The 21733-nt window shown below is 40.4% G+C and overlaps 1 protein-coding gene across 3 annotated transcripts in view; it reads right to left on the minus strand.

The window, feature by feature from the left end:
- Nucleotides 1-21733, minus strand: part of FBN1 (fibrillin 1) — a 186690-nt gene that overhangs the window by 159921 nt on the left and 5036 nt on the right. For all 3 annotated transcript variants that reach the window (XM_042474932.1, XM_042474933.1, XM_042474934.1), the window contains one exon: nucleotides 2172-2254. In XM_042474932.1, the coding sequence (XP_042330866.1) occupies nucleotides 2172-2254 (83 nt within the window). The remainder of the gene's footprint in view (nucleotides 1-2171; nucleotides 2255-21733) is intronic.

The raw sequence follows: 21733 nt of genomic DNA on the forward strand, positions 1-21733 counted from the left end.
GATTTTTCTTGCTACTTATCTGAAACAGACCTAGAGCAACTACTAAGGAAGGTCAGGAAAGAAAGTGCAAAGGCAGGGCTATTGTTGAACATAAAGAAAACAAAAATAATAATAAATAATAATACACAAATTAGAGTAAAAGAGTTCTCATCCTGGGACCAAACATTGATCAAACTGGGGACTGCTGTCAAGAAATCATAAGAAGACTAAGAATGGGGAGGGAAGCTATGAAAGAACTAAAAAAGATCTTAAAATGTAAAGACAGACAACTGTGTATGAAAGTTAAAATCATACCAGCCATTGCATTCCTTCTAATCATGTATGGATGTGAGAGCTGGACAGTTAAAGAAAGCAGACAGGAAGAAAATCAATTCATTTGAAATGTCATGCTGGAGAAGAGTGCTGAAGATACCGTGGACAGCCAAAAAAAATCCCCATACAAATGGGTCCTAAAATAGATGAAGCTTGAAATCTCCCTAGAAATCAAGGTGACTAGACTGAAGCTGTCATCCTTCGATCATATCATGAGTCACTGGGGAAAAAATAATGCTAGGAAAGGTGGAAGGAGGTAGAAAGAGAGGAAGGCTGCATGCAAGATGGATGGACTCTATTAGGGAGGTCACAGATATGAATTTACAGGAAATAAGCAGAGCAGTGGAGGACAGGGAATCTTGGAGATGCCTCTTCCACGGGATTGCCATGAGCTGAGATCAATTTAAGGGCAGTTAACAACAACATCATCAACAACAACAACAAATCTGAAACAGAAGTGTGTAATCAGGGCTGGATTAAGGCCCTAAACTAGGCCATCTTCAATAGGGAGAGCATTTTTTTTTAATTTCTATTTTTGTATAGAGGCCTAAGATGCATTTTACTTAGTTTGTGAATAATTCTAATAAGAAAAGGATCTGCCTTGTCCCTGTGCTTTCCGTGTGCCTCTGCCTATAGTTTTCTTGTGTATTTATAAAGAAGCAACTATTATATTTTTAAAAAATACTATCTTGAAGGAAATAAATTAAAAACCTGTATTAGAGGCCAAGGCAAAATGTTCAGCAAAAGCATGCACGCCACACAAATTTGCTTTGGTTTACGAGAAACGTTTTTCAGAGCTGCTTTACAAAATTATATCACTTGCTGTATTGTTATAACTACAGAATGTGTGGCTTCAGTGGTTAAGGAAGGCATTTGAAGATGATGGGCTCAGTGATAGGTTAATTAAAAGTAGGTAACCTTGGCCTGTCTTTCCCCATTCACTCATTATGTAAGTGTTCCCATGCTTGAAGTGCTTACTTTAACTATGAAACTGCAGCTCAAAGCCTGGTGTTTTTTCCTCATTTCTTTCACTTCTAGAAATCCACCGTATGTTCAGCTGAGTGTTGCTGCCTTAAGTCCAAGTTGCAAGGAAATTAAATCAAATTAATAAGTTGTTGTTGTTGTTGTGTGCCTTCAAGTCGCTTCCGACTTAAAGCAACCCAAAGGCAAACCTATCATAGGTTTCCTTGGCAAGACTTGTTCAGATGAGGTTTGCTCACAAGCTGAGGCAGTGCAATCAATTTTCTCAAAGGACAAAATGGTCACAAAATGGAATCTGGGGCATCTGCTCTGGCTTGAAAGGGTTTGTGGAAAACTGATGGGCTACTTCCTACATCAGCAAGCTAACAGTGGCAACTACATGACAGTCAATACTAATCAGGCAGCCAACACATAATACGGTGTCACCGAAGTACATCATGGGAAATTAAGTGGCTGCTCAGTACTGGTTGGAGGTCCTAACAACACCAAGCCTATGTACATCCAAGAATGTTTATTCAGGCATTCTACTGGTGTCAATGGGAGTTATGTTCTCGTAAATGTGCTTAAAGCCTGTAAGATATTGGTTTTATTTAAATGACAGTGGTAAAGAGACACCCTACCCATCTCTGCAGCAAAAACACACTACATTTTATTCTGGTTGCATGCTGTTGATGACTGTCTGAAACAGCTTCCATATGGCAAATGGGAAAATGCAGATCAGTCACAGACTGAGGAGATGAGAGGATGTGTGAATGGTACAATACTTTATTTAAAGAGAGAGAGAGAGAGAGAAAGAATGAAAGAGACTTTCTTTCTCTCTCTTTTTAGGTTGAGTTGGCAATCTGTTTAGCAAAAAGAGTGAGGAAAAAACAACTTACGGACTATGCACTGGTTTCCACCTGGTAAAGTTTTCCACCCAGGACAACAGTAGGCATTGTAACGCGATCCACATACATTGGGTCTACAAGGCAATCACAAGGGAAAAAATAACATCATTTTATAAGCCTCTGTAGTTTAGACAGACACACCATGACAAAAAAGAGAGAGGGTTTTTTTTTCCCTGGAAGGAAGCTTACATTTTTGTCAATGTGGGACATGTAGGGGAGGAGCTTGATGATGCTGAGAAGATGGGATCTGCATGATGTCCTGGGAGAGATGAAGGAGAAGTGGGTCTACAAACATTTAGAAGAAGCTCAATCCAGCAAGGATAGGGTCACAGATCCTTTCACATTATACAGTTATAGTGTTTTGATTCCACTTAGACTGTCATGGTTACATCTTGTGGGATTCTGGGATTTACTAACTAAGAACTCTAAATAACTTTTTCCTAAAATGCAAATCCTAGGATTCCATAAAATGAAAGAATAGCAGTCAAGATGGAAGCAACTGTGTTATGTAAAGGGGTTCCATATTGTATGGGCAGAGTAGAATTATTTTTAGGGCTATACTTCCCTGACTACTCCAGGCAACAATGCTACTAGCAATGTAGGCATAAGTCATGCATCCATGGAAATGTTCTATAGCATAAACAATGCTATAAGAAGTCTTTTCCATCTCATTCATAGAATCATAAAGTTGTATTAGACCATAAGTGCAGTATTCCAGTTGGGGGCCTGGCCAAAGCAAAATAGAGTGGCATTATTGCTTCTCTCGATCTAGATGCTATACTTCTATTGATGTAGCCTAAAATCCCATTGGCTTTTTTAGCTGCCGCATCACACTGTTGACTCATGTTCAACTTGTGGTCTACTTAGACTCCTATATCCCTTTCACTTGTTGTCAAGCCAGGTAGTCCTACTACATCTGTGCATTTCATTTTTTGCTGCTCCCTGTTTTGTTCAGTTTGGCCCAGCTTTCTAATCTATTAATGCAATTTTGAATTTTGAACCTCTCCTCTGGGGTATTAGCTACTCCTCCTAATTTGGTTTCATCTGCAAATTTGATAAGCTCTTTATTCTTTCATCCAAATCACTGATAAAGATGTTGAATAGCACTGGGCCCAGATAGAGATGTGAAGGCCAGTGGAAAAATTAGGAGAAAAAAAAACATTTTTTTCCATTTTTCCCCTGAATCATGCAAAAATAGAATATTCCATAATTTATTTTCTTCTTTTTTCTTTTTTTCTTTCCCCCCCCCCCCCCATTTTCCCCAGGAGAATATTACTTGTCTTTCAGCCTCACTCATTTGCTTTCTGTGAAATGGTTGTTTTTAATAGCCATGCCATACTACTCCATTGCAGCCATTTTGTGGCACCCATTACACTTCCTTAAAATTCCAAACAAACTCCAGAGAAATTCCAAAAATGCCTATCAGCCTGAAAACACTAGAATGTGTGTGTGTGTGTGTGTGTGTGTGTGTGTGTGTGTGTGTGTGTGCCAAATTAAACATGAATGTATTTCTAATGATAATAATTAAGGCCTATTTCATTATCTCCCTGTAAGCTGTCACTTTGCTGGACCACGTATAAGTGACACTTCTAAAAAGCATTGATTAACCATACACTAGAGCTACAATGCTCAGATATGCTATGTATCTTGTGAATTTACGAATCCATTTAATTGAGTTGAAACCAATATATTTAATAGCTACAACAGATATAACACATACAATTTAGCATTTGAGCAGGGAGAAAAGAAGAATGGATTTGTATCATAGGAACTGAACTAAACAGAATTTGTCTATAAGTGTAATCAATTGTAGGTATTGTGTAGGATGTGAGATTGTTGAAATGTGCAAATCTAGGGAATGAATCCGTTACATCGGCTGACAAAAGAAAGAAAGGGGTTGCAATTTATGTGGAAAGGGAAATAGAAGTAAAAGAACTATTCATGGACCCCAATGGACATTATATAGGATTAGAGGCAGTTTGTTTTGATTCAGAAATTATGATCACTGGAGAATATGCCCCATTAGAAAACAAAAGCCAATTTTATATGAAACTGATGGAAAAAATGTCAGAATACACCTATGAAAACGTAATTATGATGGCCAATTTCAATGGGGTGATTAATCCCTCTATTGACAGGAAAGCAGACAAAAAGATTTGATCTGAAACAAGGGAAACTGCCTAAATCTGTTTTTGATTTGATGGAATCAATGTCCATAGAAGATGCATGAAGATTGAAATACAGTTTAGCGAAACAATTTACACTTTTTCCAACAGGCATAAAACCTGGTCAAGACTTGACATATTTATTAATTTGGCATCTATAAACACAAGAATCACGAACATTGATGTGCTATCAAATGTAATATCTGACCACAATAATGTCCCTGAGGGGAAAGAGGAAGGAATTCAATTGAAGATGGGACAACTCAATCTTAAGAGAAAAAGAAAGAAATTGTGGTACAATTAACAACTTTATTAAAGAGAATGTGAATGGAGAGATGAAAGAAGAGGTGGTATGGGATGCCTTTAAGGCAGTGATTTGTTGGCTGCTAATAAAAATGGCAAGTGAAAAAAAAGAAGAAAAGAGAAAGGAAAACGAAAGAGCTCCAGGAATGTTTGAAAAAGAAAGAAAGGAAGTTGGAAGAATTTCCAATAGGAAAAAAAAACACAAGAAATTAAAAGATTATGAAAAGAAATTTCCCTTATGTTGGTAGAGGAGATTGAGAAAAGCAAGAAAATACTAGACAACGATTCATAATGTTATATTGGAGATGCTACAGATTAAAATGAAAAAAGACCCAAACGTTTTCATTCTAGGCATGACAAAAGAAAAATATGAAAATGAATTAGGGAAAATATTACATTACATTATTTCAGCTGCTAGGATATTATATGCGAAAAGATGGAAGAAGACAGAGATTTCAGATACAGTATATCAGAATGGGAAATGAAGATGTATGAATGTATGGAAAACGGTAAGCTAACATTATTACTCAGGGATGCTCCAAAAGAAAAAAATGATAAAGACTGGGGAAGGATGTATAAATATTTGAATTTAGAATAACTTGAGATGTATATATCCCCAAAATTTATCAAGATTAATAATACAAAAGATAGAAAATGTCTGGTTCATGTTACAAAGTGATATGATACATGTGCCACTAACTTCATTTAGAATAGAAAGAAAATGTTTGAAAATAACAGACAATATAGACCTAGCTATAAAATAAGACAGAGGCTCTAGAATAACAAATAGAAAGAAGAAAAATTAAAGGGTATTATTTAATGTTTGTAATAGACTGCAGAAGCCAGGAAAGGGAACTAATATGTTTGGATGGATGTTTATTTGTGGGTTTTATGTACCTGTTTGTTTGTCAGTTTGTATGGTATTGGTTGTAATTTTATGTTGTAAATAAACTGATTTAAAATGGAAAAAAATATAAAAGATGTGCTATGAATCTTAGGGGAGGAAAAGGATGACTAGCAAGACCAAATTCAATTTCTCTGCTTTCAACGCTTCTCATATTGCTTTAAATCTTTCTCAGAAGTGTCTGTGATTACTCTTCCCACACACTTTCTGCCCATTAACCAGTTCTTCCCTTGCTCCCTCATAACTGTCTCTTGCACCAATTCCATTCAGAAAAATCAGGGAGCTTCTCTAATACACATAGGCATAGGGCACAACTGTTGCAGAATTTGTAACAGAGAGAACAATGTTCAGCTGTCAACTCAAATAGGCTTGTCCCAGAAAGCCAATGACATAAAGGTCTAATTCGACAATGTCAAAACACCAGTACCGCGTCATTAGGGACTGGAGATCACTGCAACAGACCCGAGGAATAAGGAGCTTGTGAGCAACAGCACTACTTGAAGAGAGCATGTAGTAGCCAAAGATCTGTTTCACTAAGTGACACCAAGCCAGGAAAAATGATTGTCTGTTGTCTCATATTTTAGAAAGCAATCTAGTAATAAGTCTTCAAGCTAGTGCTTTTTACTTGGTAAATTTTGCTGGAGGAAGATCAAGGCTGCCTCCTTGTCTTCCACTCTTTTAGGGTTCTGGGATCAATTCTTGTATGCATACATGAATGCACACACAGAAAAAGAGAGAGTTCAGGCTACTCTTGGATGTCACCTTCAATTCTCTCTGTAGTAAAATAAAGGAAAAAAGCTTGCAAAAGAAATTACCATCTCTACCAGAATTATGCCTCCTAAACATAACTGAGATAGTGAATGAATTTAAATCAAGAGGGGGAAAAGTGCGCTGATATATATGTTAACAGCGTCACGCACAGTGTACACGAGCCATTGGAAATGTGAAAAGGGACCCTCAATTGAGGAATGGAAAGTCAGACTCCAGGATTTGGGAACAATGGATGTGCTGCCCATGTTTGGAAAAGGGAAAGCAATTCAACAATCTAAGGAAAAGTGAGTGGAAAGAGCAGAATTGTGGTCTTAGAATCATAACAATTTGATTTGAGTACTAATGACATATAAGGAGACATGCACTCCTGTAACGTGGATCTGGAAAAATACTAATGAAAAAACGTTGAGGAAAGACTCATCTTTATGTAATTACCTACTTTTGGATGCCATTTAGAAAGAAGGAAGTGTATTATACTGATATATCTTTGTAATGTAGATTGCACATTGTGGTGTACAGTATATTGTATAGTGTAAAAAGTTATTTTAAAAATAAGATAAATTTTCTCTGTAGTGAGCACTTGCCGGATAGCGCATCCGAAATTCCAGTTGGCATGCCTTTACTAGAGAAAAAACTAACTCTGATGCAAAGCCCACACACTATGTTCTGAACAAGGATCAGGCAGTAGCTTGTTAGGGAACCTCAGAACAAAATGTGAAACCTTCGCTCCAAATAATCTAATTCAACAGCAGTATCTGTAAAAGATACAAACCAGGAGAAGACAGGTACTTAGACTCTCCTCTAAAGACCAGGGGATGGGGCACAGATAACTCAGAGGAAGTGCTGGTCAAACTGTTCTGCCCTTGCCCCTGGCATGGCCTTCCCAACCAAGGAGAAACCAAATTCTGGGCAAAAGACATTGCCCATCTGTCAGCTCCCTGAGGAGCAGTGAATTCTGGCCCAGCTGCTGGCCCAGCTGCAAGCACCGCCTGAGGTGAAAGCATTCCTCCAGAAGTCCTGGCAGTTGCTGGCTAAAGCTGGCAAGTGTGGGAACTGAATAAATTAATGCAGGGAGGCTAGACAGAGTGGGAAGAACAAGTCTGGGAATACGGCAGCAGCAAGAGAGCATGCAACTAACAGATGAAATCTGAGACAGGGATGTGATGAAAATGGCTCTGCTTCAGAGTCAGCAAGAAGGAAGTGGATGTACTGGGAACACAGAAAGGACCCCTTTAAAGAAATAAAAAAAATACAACATGTATGTATGTGGAACATGGCAGAGGAAGCTGGCATTAGTGCTTTACCATCCTAAAATAATTTCTGGGAGCTATTTTACCTTAATTATACTGAATTGTGATGGCTTATAGCTTTTAACAATAAACAAACCCGTACTCATAATACTGTTAAAGTACTTTAGCACTTTGACTGTAACTCTTGAATTTAGTGAAAATCAATTTCTGAAATGTTACATCAGACTTGATGTGATACATGAAAGCAAAGGACACAAAGGAAGGAGAAAGGCAAACCATGTATATTCCAGAAGAGAGCTGGATGCAAACCCATTGATATGGAGGGACAATCAAAACAAAAGAACTGGTGTGCATTTCTATTTTTTAAAAAAACAAACAAAACATTTTTGTAGCTTTCTCTTTATTTTGTATTCATTTCCCTTTATTAATATTTTACTGTTTCTTGGACTCGTATGTTCTTGCAGAGAATAATTTGAGCCAAGGACCATACAGATCTAGTGCAGCAAATTGTTTTCAATGTCATGGTCTCTAATATGGGATACAAAAAGCAAAAGAAGAATCTGTAACCATGTGCAGAATCATAGAGTTGGAACAAGATTCCAAGGGCCCTCAAATCCAATCCCCTGCCATGCAGGAACTCACAATCAAAGCACCCCCGACAGATGGCCATCCAGTCTCTGTTAAAAAATCTCTAAAGAACTATACATTAAATCAAAACAATTTGTCTCTTTGTACTTGCAGTTCTGTGCATTACAACTGTAAACTATGTTGGTTTTACAATTACAATAATTGCAGTATGATTAGGGGAAAAATCTTGCTCTCATGTCATTATGATTTACAATAATAACATTCTGGAGACTCTAGGCCCATTTAATGTAGACAGCATTACACAAGTAAAAACAACAGCACATATGCAAAAGACGATTTGGTTCTCTTGACAAGCAAGGTGCCCACACACAGTTAAACAAATGTTTGTCTTATAACAGAGGTGGTGATTGCTTCTCTGTCTCCTAGTTCTTGACGTATTTTTAAACACATGTATTTTCCATGAGAAATGGATCGCTTGTGATTTATCATTTGCCTTTCCCCATTCCTCCCTTGCCTAGTAGGTTGGTTTTAAACTTTGAAACACCACAAAAAATCATTTTCACATGGTAGTCCATGGGTTAGCCGTAGAACCCATGTTAAGCACTAACCGTGTCATCATTATGCTAAACATGTGAAACAAAGTCAAACTATAATTTAACACATCAAACTAAATCCTTCTCCTAGATCAAAACTGGTGGGAACTGCTTAATACATGCACACAGAGAAGCAGATAGAAAGTTAGGCCAGAATTACAATATTGCAGCATATGCCAGTTGCAATATGGTGGTGCAGTGGTTAAAATGCCTGTACTGCATCCACTCACTCACAAACCATAAATTTGCGAGTCCAAGACCAGCGAAAGGGCTCAACCTTGATTCAGGCTTGCATCCTTCTGAGGAGGTCACTAAAATGAGTACCCAGATTGTTGGGGGCAATTAGCTTACAATTTGTAAACTGCTTATGGAGTGCTTAAGTGCACTGATAAGCAGTATAGAAATGTATTTGCTTGCTTGCTATTAGATCTTTATTATTTTATTTTACTGTAGGCTTACTTTGAAGATCTCAAATTTCTGGCCTGCTCATCTAGCAGGAAGTAGTATTTCGGATATCCTGGCCCCAGGTCATTTAGGGCTTTGTAAATCTGTTCTTGTGGACTAGTGTGATATGGTCTCTAAAACAGTGGCGTCCCCATACGGACCAGGTGTCACCCGGCATGGGGGGCATGGCTTCCAGGGAGTGGCACTTCCCTGCATGTTGAGAAACTGGAGGGAACAAGCTTGTTTTCTGCTGCTCCAGAGAACAGGACCCAGAACAATGGATGCAAGCTACAGGGAAAGAAATTCCACCTCAACATTAGGAGGAACTTCCTGACAGTATGGGCTGTTCAACAGTGGAATACACTCTCTCGGAGTGTGGTGGAGTCCCCTCCTTGGAAGTCTTTAAACAGAGGCTGGATGGCCATCTGTCGAGGAAGCTTTGATTGAGAGTTCCTGCATGGCAGGGGGTTGGACTGGATGGCCCTTGTGGTCTCTTCCAACTCTATGATTCTATAAGTCACCTTCTCAAACTGTCCCTGCACTCCCCCATGCACCACTCTTCCCTGTGCTGTCCCAAGTGGGTCGGCAGGGAGAGGCTGGAGCATTTGGGATGGCGCAGGGGGCAGGGATGGCAGGGGGTATGGGGGTAGGGCCACCCAGAGGTGCAGAGATGGCTTAGGGGGTGCACAGAGATGGTGCAGGGGGTGGGAGCGCACAGGAGGAGGGCCCAACTGGGTGTCACCCCCCCTTCTGCAGTGTCACCCAGTGCAAGCAGTACCAGCGCCCCCCCCCCCCCAGTAATGCCACTGCTATAAAATGCACACCTGACATCAGTCTGACTGCTTCTGAACACTTTTCAAGGGCAGCCCCATGTAGAGTGCATTACAGTAGGGGAGAATGCATCTGTTTGTAGTGTTGATTCAGGGTTTTCCATTTCAAGAGTACAAGAATACATTTACACTGTTTGACAGAGATAATAAAACTGTCACCCAAAAGATACTGCTGTTTTCTGCCTTCCACATCCACCCTTGCTTCCTATTTAGCACCCTCTGTTAGTTGTTTCATTCTTGCTTTTGTTTTCATGCCAAATTGTACACAAATTGTTCAATTGGGTTGAAACTGTGCAGTTGGAAAGCTGATATGTGATCAGCTGGAAAAATGGAGAGAGAGGAAAATAGACCCAAGATGTGTGCTGGGGCTTGGGCAGTGAAATGAAAATAAATAACATGTGAGCATACAGAAATCCTTGCTGAAACTTTGAAAAGGATTGAAAGATTATTGTGAACCAAAATAGCACAAGTAGGTTGAGTATCCCATATCCCAATGGTTCCCAAACATTTTGGGGCTATCACCCCCTTCCCTCTTGAGTGACAATGCTAGTGCCCCCCAAAGCCTATCTAGGGCAAAAAGGACAGGGGAGGTTGCTGCCACCACTGCTTTGTGCAGCACCCAGCCAGCATCTACCTCAACCATGCCCAGTTTGCTATTAGCCCCATTCATCAATGGCAGTGGGGCACATCTGCTTCTTCCTCTCACTTGCGCCAGCCATACAGCAAAACAAAGGCTGGTTGGCTGGCTGCTTGGTTGCTGCTCCCAAGGTGACTAGATGCAAAGAGAGCAAAACCCAGCAGCTGGCCAAGCAGCAAATGAGAAGCCTCCTTCCTGCCCACACCAGTCTTCACTGCAGTGCTGGCATTGGTGAAAGGCTGCTTGGTTATTGCTCAGCCGGCTGCTCAGTTGCTGCTCCCAAAGTGATTGGGTGCAAAGGAAAAAGCTTCTCCTTGGTGAGGAAGGACTCTTGAGCCTTCTTCACTGGGGCAGAAAAGGATGCAGCCAGCTTCCCACGTTTCTCGCAGGCAAGGAAGAACTCTCAATTCTGTTTTGCCAGGACAGTAGGCAGTGCAGATAGCGTCCCACTTTTCACCCCTGAAGGACTCTGAATCCTTCACCAAAGTAGAGAGGGGCAAAGCTGATGTGTGTATAGGAGGTTTACAGTGACCACATGCTCTGGACTGGAGATTGATATGGACAGGAAAAGGGAGAGATTTTAACTACAGGAACAGCTCCAGGGTGAAGGACTCTTTCCAAGAATCGACGCCGGACACAGCCTGTCTGACAAATGAAAGTAGGAGCAGCAGCGCAGCTCCAACCTTCTGGCCAAATGCCGGTGAAGCTCACAAGGCTTAAGAAGTGTCCCAGATTTGAAAGCTTTTTGCTGTCGCTTCTTCCCCACCACCATGTGCTCTAACTCCTTGCTCCCATCAGTTAGTCTGTCCCAAAATGGTGCAGCTCTGAGCCACAGATGTGATGCCCTGCACCTAACCTTCCTAAGAGCTTCCCAACTGACACTGACACTACTAGTGAAAGATGCAGCTAAGGGAGTGAGCTTGTGCAGGCAGGTAACTAGCAGGGGACACCACCACATGAAGCAATCAGCAAAATTGCACAGTGCTTTTAAAGGACCCTGAGAAGAAAAGTTTCATGCAATCCTCATCCCCACCATGGTCCTAAAGGACATTTATCTTCTTTGTGTACCAATACTGAAGCCCGTGCATCATCCCCTTTTTCCTCACCACCACCCTGCTGCCCCTTTTTCCCTCCCTAGATATTTCCATCACCCCCCAGGGAGCAGTACCACCCACTATGGGAATCACTACCTCAACCAAAATGCTTAGGGACCAGGTGTGTTTGGGATTTGTTCATGAATATTTGCATATTCATAATGCTATATCTTGGAGATGGGCCCCAAATCCCAAATGATTTCTGATTTTCAGATAAGAGATACTCAGCTGGTAATGACTATTGACGCTTGTGGAGAAACCACCACAGATACGAGATGTAAACAAGGAGCAAATCAAAGTCTGTGTTCGGTAACTATTGTTGTTGTTGTGTGGTATCTGACAATGTATTTGTGCAGCTGGAAACTATGCTCTTAAAAAACCTCGCCTCCTGTGCCTTTAATCTCTCCCTTGTTGCCTTGACTTAAGACTATGAGAATTACAGCATCCTGCCTCAATTCAGCAGGAAAAAAAATTGAAAGGCAGATCAGCTATGCAGATGAACTGGGGATTCTGCAGCTGTGAGGCCTGGATGAAAGTCAGGAATTCAAAATGACATGCAGCAGCGCCAAACACTTTACTGACCTCAATTTCTATCACACTGAGAATGGCCAAATACGGTAACTGATATTACTTAACACCAAGGGGACCTCTACAAAACGTTACAGAAACTTTCTAGTGTTGCTTGCGAAGATCTCATCCAATCTGACAGAGGGGTGCAGTTCTCACTTGCAATGGACCACATGCAGAACAGCTAATAAGGCATACTATTTTGTTGCTCTGTGTGCCAATAGAAAAAAACAGTTCTGCATTTGATGCAGCATCAAAATCTTTGCAATGTAATAAGCGTATGTATTTTAAATGAACACTCCAGGATACATAGTCATAGTCCAACACTTAAACCACAGGAATCCTGAATATGTTTCAGTTATTAATGCATAACTCTACAATGATCATCTAGTCCAACCCTCTGCCATGGAGGAAGACCCAATCAAAGCACCCTTGACAGATGGCCATCTAGTCTCTGCTTAAAAGCCTTCAAAGAAGGAGACTCCACCACTCTTTGAGCCAGCATACTCCATAGTTGAGCAGCTCTTACTGTCAGAGGTTCTTCCTCATGTTGAGGTGGAATCTCTTTTCCTGTACCTTGGAATCTATTGCTTTGTGTCCTAGTCTCTGGAGCAGCAGAAAACAAGCCTGCTCCATCCTCAATATAACATCCCTTTAAATATTTAAACACAGCTATAATGTCACGTTTTAACCTTCTCTTCTCCAGGCTAAGTATACCCAGGTCCCTAAGATGCTTCTCAAGGGGCATGGTTTCCAGACTTTTTACCATTTTGGTCACCCTCCTCTGGAAATGTTCCAACTTATCTACGTCCTTCTTGAATTGTGGTGACCAGAACTGGACACAGTATTTCAGGTGAGGTATGGCCAAAGCAGACTAGAGTGGTGTCAGCCAGTATATTAAATTGGGATGAGGGCCAACTCCCAGTGCAGTCTGGGTAAAAATCACCCAGCTGTAGCTAAACAATGTACACAGCAGGGTATTAAAAAAAAACACCAGCTATTGGTATTGGCAGTGCACTGACCACTTTTCACATTTAAAAGAAACAATCACAGACAGTTGATTCATCCAAAGTCCTGGAGGTTTTTATCTTCAGTTATACAGTCATCTCTCCTTATCCATGGATTCTTATCCATGGATTCAAGCATCCACGGCTTGAAAATATTCCAAAAAAGTATAAATTCCAAATAGCAAACCTTGATTTTCCATCTTATATAAGGGATACCATTTTGCTCTACCATTATATTTAATGGGACTTGAGCATCCACAGATTTTGTTATCCATGGGGGATCCTGGAACCAAACCCCAGCGGATAACAAGGTCCCACTGTAATATGTACAATATAAAACAGCATACATACACACACACACACACACACACACACACACACACACACTCTCTTTTCTGACTTTCAATCAACTTCAATATCTGTTCCATAGTACTCACAGCAATAACTTGCTGCTCCAACAATAGCTCACAAGGAACTGAGCATTTCAATTGTCAACTGTCATCTGATATGTGACCAAGTCTCCTGGTCCACTAATGTAGACAGTTGGCTGTGAGTTATCATTCAATCAATAAAAATATTTTTCTATTGTTTAAAGGAATACTACATCAAGAGTTGGTACTAATACTTCCCTTGATTCTAGACACTACACTCCTGTTGATGCAGCTTGGAATCATATTAGCTCTTTAAGGTGCTGCACCACACTGTTGTATTCATCTTGTGGTTTATTAAGACTCCTAGATCCTTTTCACATGTATTGTTGTCAAGGCAGGTGTCACCCATTTTATATCTGAGTCTTTCATTTTTTCCTGCTAAGTGTAGTACCTTATATTTGCTGAAATTCATTTTGTTACTTTTGGCCAAATTCTCTAATCTGTTAAAGTAAGTTTGAATTCTGATCCTGCCATCGGGTAGATGCCATCTGGAGGAGTCACTGCTCCCATTTATTTATTTATTTATTTATGGTATTTATACACCGCCCTTCAGCCCTAAAGGCTCTCAGAGTGGCTTACAATTATTATTATTATTATTATTATTATTATTATTATTATTATTATTATTATTAACTAGACGGTTCCCTGGCCTCAGGTTCACAATCTAAAAAGACACAGCACAAAAGAAGAAGGGAATGGTGGTGCTGAAAAGGATCAGGTCCAGCAGTTCTTCTCTCCCTCTGAGGCCTGGACCAAAGCAGATGGACTAGAGGGAGGGATATGTATATTTTTATATATTTATATATATTTACATATGACAATTTGGTGTACATGTAAAAAGGGATTTAGACTTCTTAGTGGGCCACATGATAAACATGAGTCAGCAATGTGATGCGGCAGCTAAGAAAGCCAATGAATTTCTAGGTTGAACTAATAGGAGTATAGTGTCTAGATCGAGGGAAGTAACAGCACCACTCTATTCTCCTTTGGTCAGACCTCACCTGGAAAATTGAAAGCAAGTGACTCACTTTCCTGCCGGTGAGGATGGACTGCTGCTGCCACCCAACAACCTTTTTCCGGCTGAGCCAGCAGCACTGCCAGACTCAGAAGAATCTGCTGGGCTAAATTGGCACTCCACCCGCAACAGAGGCTGCAGCTACTGGAGGGAAAAGATGCCTTGGATGGTGAAGGGGGTGGCCAGGGAGGTGTCTTGGAATAGATGGAAGTAACCATCCCACTGAGTCAAACTCCCTCTGAGGTGCCTCTGACTGAGTCCCAGGATCCACTCAAGTGGAGATACAGCTCTCTTCCTGGGTATTTTCTTTCCTACTGAGATCATACCCTGCAATTGCATCCACCATATTTGCACTCAAGGTACTAGACAGAAGATACAATTTCCTCCCCGTACATTTCCTCTAAGGAGAACAGCAATCCTCTGCCTGCCTTGCATGGCATATCTTTTTTTTAACCAGGATAAAAAAAAGGGGACAACTCTCCTGTCCCTTTAATGGCTGTGTCCAATGGGTTATTTCAGCAAGCTTTACTTGCATGATAAGCAACCCACCTGTTGGATTTCACACTTCAACACAACTATCAGAGGAGAAGGAGCCTGTTGATCAGACATATAGTTTGTCTAACATCCATCAAATTTAATCATTAAAACAATAGTTTTCTAAAGGAGGAAATGTGCACTCAAGTTTCCAGCCTATATTTTGCAGCCGGTCAGAGGTCAACAGCTGCTCAAAAGTCACCTTCCAAGGCAACAAGAGCTGAAGCAAAGGGTTTCTCATATCAATTCATTATTTTCTTTTTCTGGAGCTCCTTTGTGCATATGTATACATTTATGAGATTACCCTCATTTTTGTAAGGCTTAAGAACTTTCACCAGTGCATTTTTGAAATTCTTATTTTTCTCATGCTTTTGGTTCAGTTTAAACCACTCCCATTCAATCCAGCTCATTTAGAAGTGATTGGAAGCCAGTTCATTTTGGCAGTACACTTTGGGTAGTGTATCCCACTGAAACATTTTATTTTTCCTAATTGTATTAGAACTCATTAATGGTGGAAAGTTTTTCTTTCTCTAGCTTACTGTACCATTGTTATAGAATCATAGAGTTGGGAGTGACAATGAGTGCCATCTTGTCCAACCTCCTGTCATGCAGGAATACACAATCAAAGCACTCTTGACAGATGGCCATCCAGCCTCTATTTAGGCTGGATGGCCATGGAAGGATACCCACCACTCTTTGAGGCATCATGTTCCATTGTCGAACAGCTCACACTCATTCTGTTGTTCTAAATGCATGGAGTCACCCCTACTCCTTCCACTTCTAATGTCATATTCTTCCAATTGTCTATCTCTTCTTCATGAGAACTAACCTCCTCCACAGAGACATCCCCTCTGTGTTCCAAGTTGTCTCCTAGTTTTTCTAACTGCAAAACCTCTATTATAACTATTTTTTAATTTTTTATCATTGTGTGTGTGTATGTATACAAACACACACATATACATTTTTTTTCATTTATTATGAGAGACCATGGTTTGAATCTCCACTCAGGCACAGAAACCCAGTGGGTGATCTTTCTCTCATCCTGAGTGGAAGGCAAGGGCAAACCCCCTCTGAACCAACCTTGCCAAGAAAACTGCATGATAAGACCACCTTAGGGATGCCATAAGTCAGAAATGACTTGAACGCACCAACAACAGTACCACCGATATCTAGGCATCTCAGGGCAGGTAATAGACAAGAAAGATGTAAAACAATTTAACAGAATATAGTTAAACCACCCATGGTTACCTGAACTCCAATGCCTAGGTGAAGAGACAGTTTTCAAATTGGCACCAAAACGAGGCCAACACTGGCACCAGTTTGGTTGCGTGAATCCCCACTCAGTGATGATAAAGAAGATAAATTTTGAGCCTTCCCAAATAAACTCAGTACCAGTAAAATCTCAGTACCAGTAAAAATGGCAAACAAAATACTCCAGAATGCATATTATATAAAAAGTACAGTTATCCAAACATTCTGCTTCTCCAAATACAGCATGAACTCCTAACAAGTATGTGATTATTTGGTTCTCCATAAGTCAATTCGGGGAAGTGAGTATTTAAAAAAAAAAATGCTGGATTTGAGCTCCTGCTCTTTGAACTGCTGCAAATACATGGCAAGAACACAAGACTACTTTTTGACAAATTACGCAATGACAAATAGCTGTCAAGCAAAAATGCATGCTTCCTGATGGGTTTTTCCCCCTTCTCTTCATGCATTGCTCTCAATTCCAAAGGCACCTTGCCATCCAGTTCTACTCAGGTACATAGCATGGCAAGGGGAATGGTGAAAGCATCCAGCCAGGAGTACCAGCCAGCAGCAGCACGAAAGAGCATCTGAGGTTTTTTTTTCCCCCCAGCCTAAGCCAATATTTACCGGTATGGTAAATCTGATTTTCTACAGCCGGCTTTTAGTGGTAAATATTGGTTGGAAATGAAAAACCATAAGCCTTAATTATAAATTGGGATATTAAGGTTACCGCTGAGATATTCAAGAGACCAGCCCTTAAGAAAACAAATGGGGTTTGAACCACATAAGTGAGAGGGCTGCATTTCCTACTTTCCCACAGAAATAAAACCAGAGAAGTGAATTTCTTTTTTTTAATTTTTATTTTTTTACTATTATTATTCATACCTTTTCTCACATTTCTATGACTTCATTGTTATAAAAAATAGAGTAAAAAAGGAAATATAATTAAATAGTAACTCATATTAAATAGTAATATTAAATAGTATTAGTTTTATTTTTTTTAATTTATGTCATTTATTTGCTGCTCTTCATTCCTAAAGGCTCTCAGAGCAGCTTACAGATAGTTATTTAGATGGTTCCCTGCCCTCAGGCTTACAATCTAAAAAGACATGACACAAAAGGGGAAAGGAATGGTGGTGGGGAAAGGGATCAAGTTCAGTGGTTCTTCTCTCCTTCTGAGGCCTGGACCATGGCAGATGGACTGGATGGATTCATCTGGACAAGCACCCAGAACCCCATACGGCCCACCAAAATCTCTGTTCTCCTCTGTGGTTCCTCTTAAAGGACGTTATCAGACAAGGGAAATTGGAAGTATAATCCAATGGCAATCCAAACTCAATCATGGGGTTTAACATTATTGCGTGATAGACTACCACATGCAATTTTGGGCAATGGGAACTCAGTCTGAATGCAACGTTATTGCGTGAGAGGTGATCACATGCAGTTTCGGGCAATGGCAAGCTATTTTTGGGCAATGGGAAGTCAGTTCGAACGCAATTCAAATTCACGTAAATTGGCTGAACTAGCGAATTCACGTGAATGCATTCTGGCCCCACTTTCTTTTCATTCGAAATTAAGAGAAATTCCTCCCATGTGATAAACTCCAAAATGACAACAGAAAGTGACAGGATATCACTTCCTGCTGCCATTTTGAGAGGGACTCTAGAAGAAAATGGTCTTCTGTGCGGGAAGGAAGTCTGTGAGAGAATTGGTTCCTGGCACCCATACAGTTGCCCACTCCACCGAGTGAGATTTCTATAAAGGTTCCTGAGTATGTGTCAAAAACAAAACTACAACTTGGAAGCTTTGAGTTACAAGTATCTGAAGCTTTTATTTTATTTTATTTTATTTTATTTTATTTTATTTTATTGGTCATTTTCTTGTTAGTCCTAAGGATTCCCCCCCCAAAAAAAAACAGAAAATAATGTTACAGTAACAAGTAGTGTAATAAGTTAACAGTGAGTTAGCTACTTTCATAATCTTAATGAATAACAAGAAAAGTTACATGTAAAAACTCTAATGAGTAACAGAACAAATTACTTATGAAAAGTAACTTTCCAGGCTTTGGCTAAAGACATCTTTATATCATTCATAACCCAAACTTTCCCACCTAGAGTGGACTGGATGGCCCTTGTGGTCTCTTCCAATATGATTCTAGGATATATCCGATCCAGTTTATGATTAATTCATTTTCTTAACAGATGCTTAACTACACTAAATTACAATATGACTTTCAAGGGATAACTTCCATCCTTTCACAGTATAATTGTAACTTTTAATTACATTAAAGTCATCAGGTGTCATCTCTCTGAGAGCCTGAACACGCCAGCACAATACGCCAGCTTGGGGGCGGCATGGGGGCATGGCGTTTAGGTAACAGATGCCCCAACGCCACCCCCAAGCCAGCATCACACCACTTGCCCAACCAGATGGTGGGCAGTGTTGTGGTGCTCCAGGGGAGCACAGCATTTATATGCCACATGCCGCAGTATCTCCAAAAAGCCATTGCCAAGGTGGAAAAGCCACCCTTTTTCCGCCCCAAAAAAGGAGCAGTGTTTTGCCAATTCTTTTTAGGCTGGAATGCCAGATTGGGGCCTTGTCATGTGTTTACCACAGCCCTGATCCAGCACTCAAAGGGTGCTTTAGGGAGGGTCCAGACTAAGTGCCACCATTATAATGGGACTTGGGAGTGGCAGTGCAATGGTGCACACCATTCGTTGTATCTAACGGAAGGGGGGGGTCCAGACCCCACAAAACCCCCCCCCCCCCCCCCGGCTATGCCCCTGCTTTAGGGCTGTCTGTACTGGCCCTAAATGGTAGAGCAGGAACATATTTCAGGTATTGGTTCATACTGTGTTTCATGCTACTAACTTTTGTGAGTGCTGAGGTGACAACAGGGTGGATAGCAAGAGAGTATGTTATGTACCACAGGCATCTGCTAGCATTCAGGTAATTTAAAAATAAAGTTGCTAATTTAATTACTTTTTAGAAATAAGAAAGTACTGTAAATAGTCATTTTTAAAGAACCGTAACTTTAACAGTGAGTTACTAATTAGGGTTGGAATTATGACTGATATTGGGCCCATACAGACAGGCCAAAATAAAGCTGCTTCGGGGCGCTTTGGAGTTATGCTGTTTAAATGATGCATGCGTCCTAAGAGTCTGGAAGCTGCACCAAAGCTACGCTCCATCCTTAGGACTGGACCTTGGCTTTGGCGCGGTTTCTGGCCTCTTAGGATGCATGCATCATTTAAACAGCATACCTCCAAAGTGACCCGAAGCAGCTTTATTTTGGCCTGTCTGTATAGGGCCATTGATTCCTTTATAGCAGTAATTCTCCAAGCTCCGGTGTTGACCCCAGTATTCAGATTTTACTTCAACCCACCACTCCAGTCCTTCTGCCCCACATAGGGCAAGGTGGTTTAAAGCACAGTTTAAAATCACCACCACTACAAAAAAAAGAGAGAGAGATTTGAGTTCTTAATTCCTCTTAAATGTTTGAAGAGTCTCTTCTGCTCATAATGCTTAAAAGTCAACTCAGAAAGCATTCCAAAAACAGATGGATACTTTTCTCCTCTCCCCCAACCCACATGCCTGCCTGCTGCTCTTTCTATCCAAACTACAGTTACTACATGAAAACAAAAGTCTACCAGCATCTGCTAATGATTTATACTGTAATTCTTAGGTATCGGAATATATTCGTCCTCTGGAGAAGAATGAACTCGGGGAAAAATAAAAAGTGTATCCGTCTTCTTACAGAATCTGAACATGATACAGCCAAATTAAACACTCCCCTCCTCTCCTGTCAATGCACAGAGGAATTAAGTACATCCTTAAAACTTTCTCCCATGGGCATGGGTGAGAATTTGGCACTGCCACATTTGGTTGAATGGTGACCTTTATTATCTTGTCTGATAAACTCACGTCTGATAAACTTCATTGTCTTACAGAGCCTCTCCCTGCTATATATGCAATCTTTTTTATCTAAATCTAATCTACAGTAGACCCTCCGAAGCCGTTTGTGAATGGTAATTCAGCACTTGCATAAATTCCTCTAATTCAGGGTGTTTATCCTAATAGAGACCAGTAACTGGATTTAGGCTACTATCTTAGATATTTCCAAGTTGGTTTTCTAATTAAGAGTTTTTAAAGTAACATAAATACACTGAAGCATTATTTTTTTAGAAAAAAAATACCTTTTTCATTTAAATCACTACATGTTATCTACAACCTATTAAAAATGTCCAGGTTTTATGTTACAACCCAGGAAAGGTATCACTTAATATAAGTGTCTAATTTCAATGGGTTTAGAAGAGAATTAGGAGTGGTCCCTCCACATTCACTGTGGTTAGGAGTGAAGGACGCCCTGAATGTGGAAAAAAGGCAAATAGAAAAACACTATTTACCTAAGAGAACATCTATCTAGGAATCTCCAGGTCCTCCAGTGCAACTCTATGGCCAACATCTGCCAGAAGTTAATCATAGAATCATGCTGGAGGACCTACAAATGCCAAGAGAGGTGTTTCCTCTAGGAACATCTAGATTCTCCAATACAACTCCATGGTAAACGTCAAGCAAAGTTGGGCTGGAGGACCTAGAGATTCCTAGAGAGAACATATTAATCAAAACTGCAAATAATCAATCCTGCAAAAGTCAAAGCCACAAATGTGAAGGGCCAGCTGTGCAGGCATACCTCAGTTAACAACACTTCAGACCTTTTTACAATGTCTTTTTTATGCCTATCCAGCCCCATTTCTTTCTTGTCCTCTGTTAAGAAGGAGGTTTTACAGCAGAATCAGCACTTGAATGATGATGTAGAAACAGTGGTTGCAACAACAGCAATAGCATTTACATTTATATCATGCTTCATAGTGAGCTAAGCACTTTCTAAGCAAGTTCACAAAGTGTGAGCCAATTGCCTCCAACAAGCTAGGTACTCATTTTACCTACTTAGGAAAGAATGGAAGGCTGAGTCAACCTGGAATCTGCACTTAGGACAAGAGGCTACTGTAAGAGCAGAATACAGAGAAACAGAATGGTTCCCAATTGGCAAAGGGGCCAGGCAAGGCTGCATCCTTTCACCTTATCTGTTCAACCTATACGAAGAACAAGCTTGGACAGAGAAAGAAGAGTGAAGATAGGAGGAAGAAATATGAACAACCTAAGATATGC

Source organism: Sceloporus undulatus, chromosome 6, assembly GCF_019175285.1.
Source record: "Sceloporus undulatus isolate JIND9_A2432 ecotype Alabama chromosome 6, SceUnd_v1.1, whole genome shotgun sequence".
Taxonomy (NCBI): domain Eukaryota; kingdom Metazoa; phylum Chordata; class Lepidosauria; order Squamata; family Phrynosomatidae; genus Sceloporus; species Sceloporus undulatus.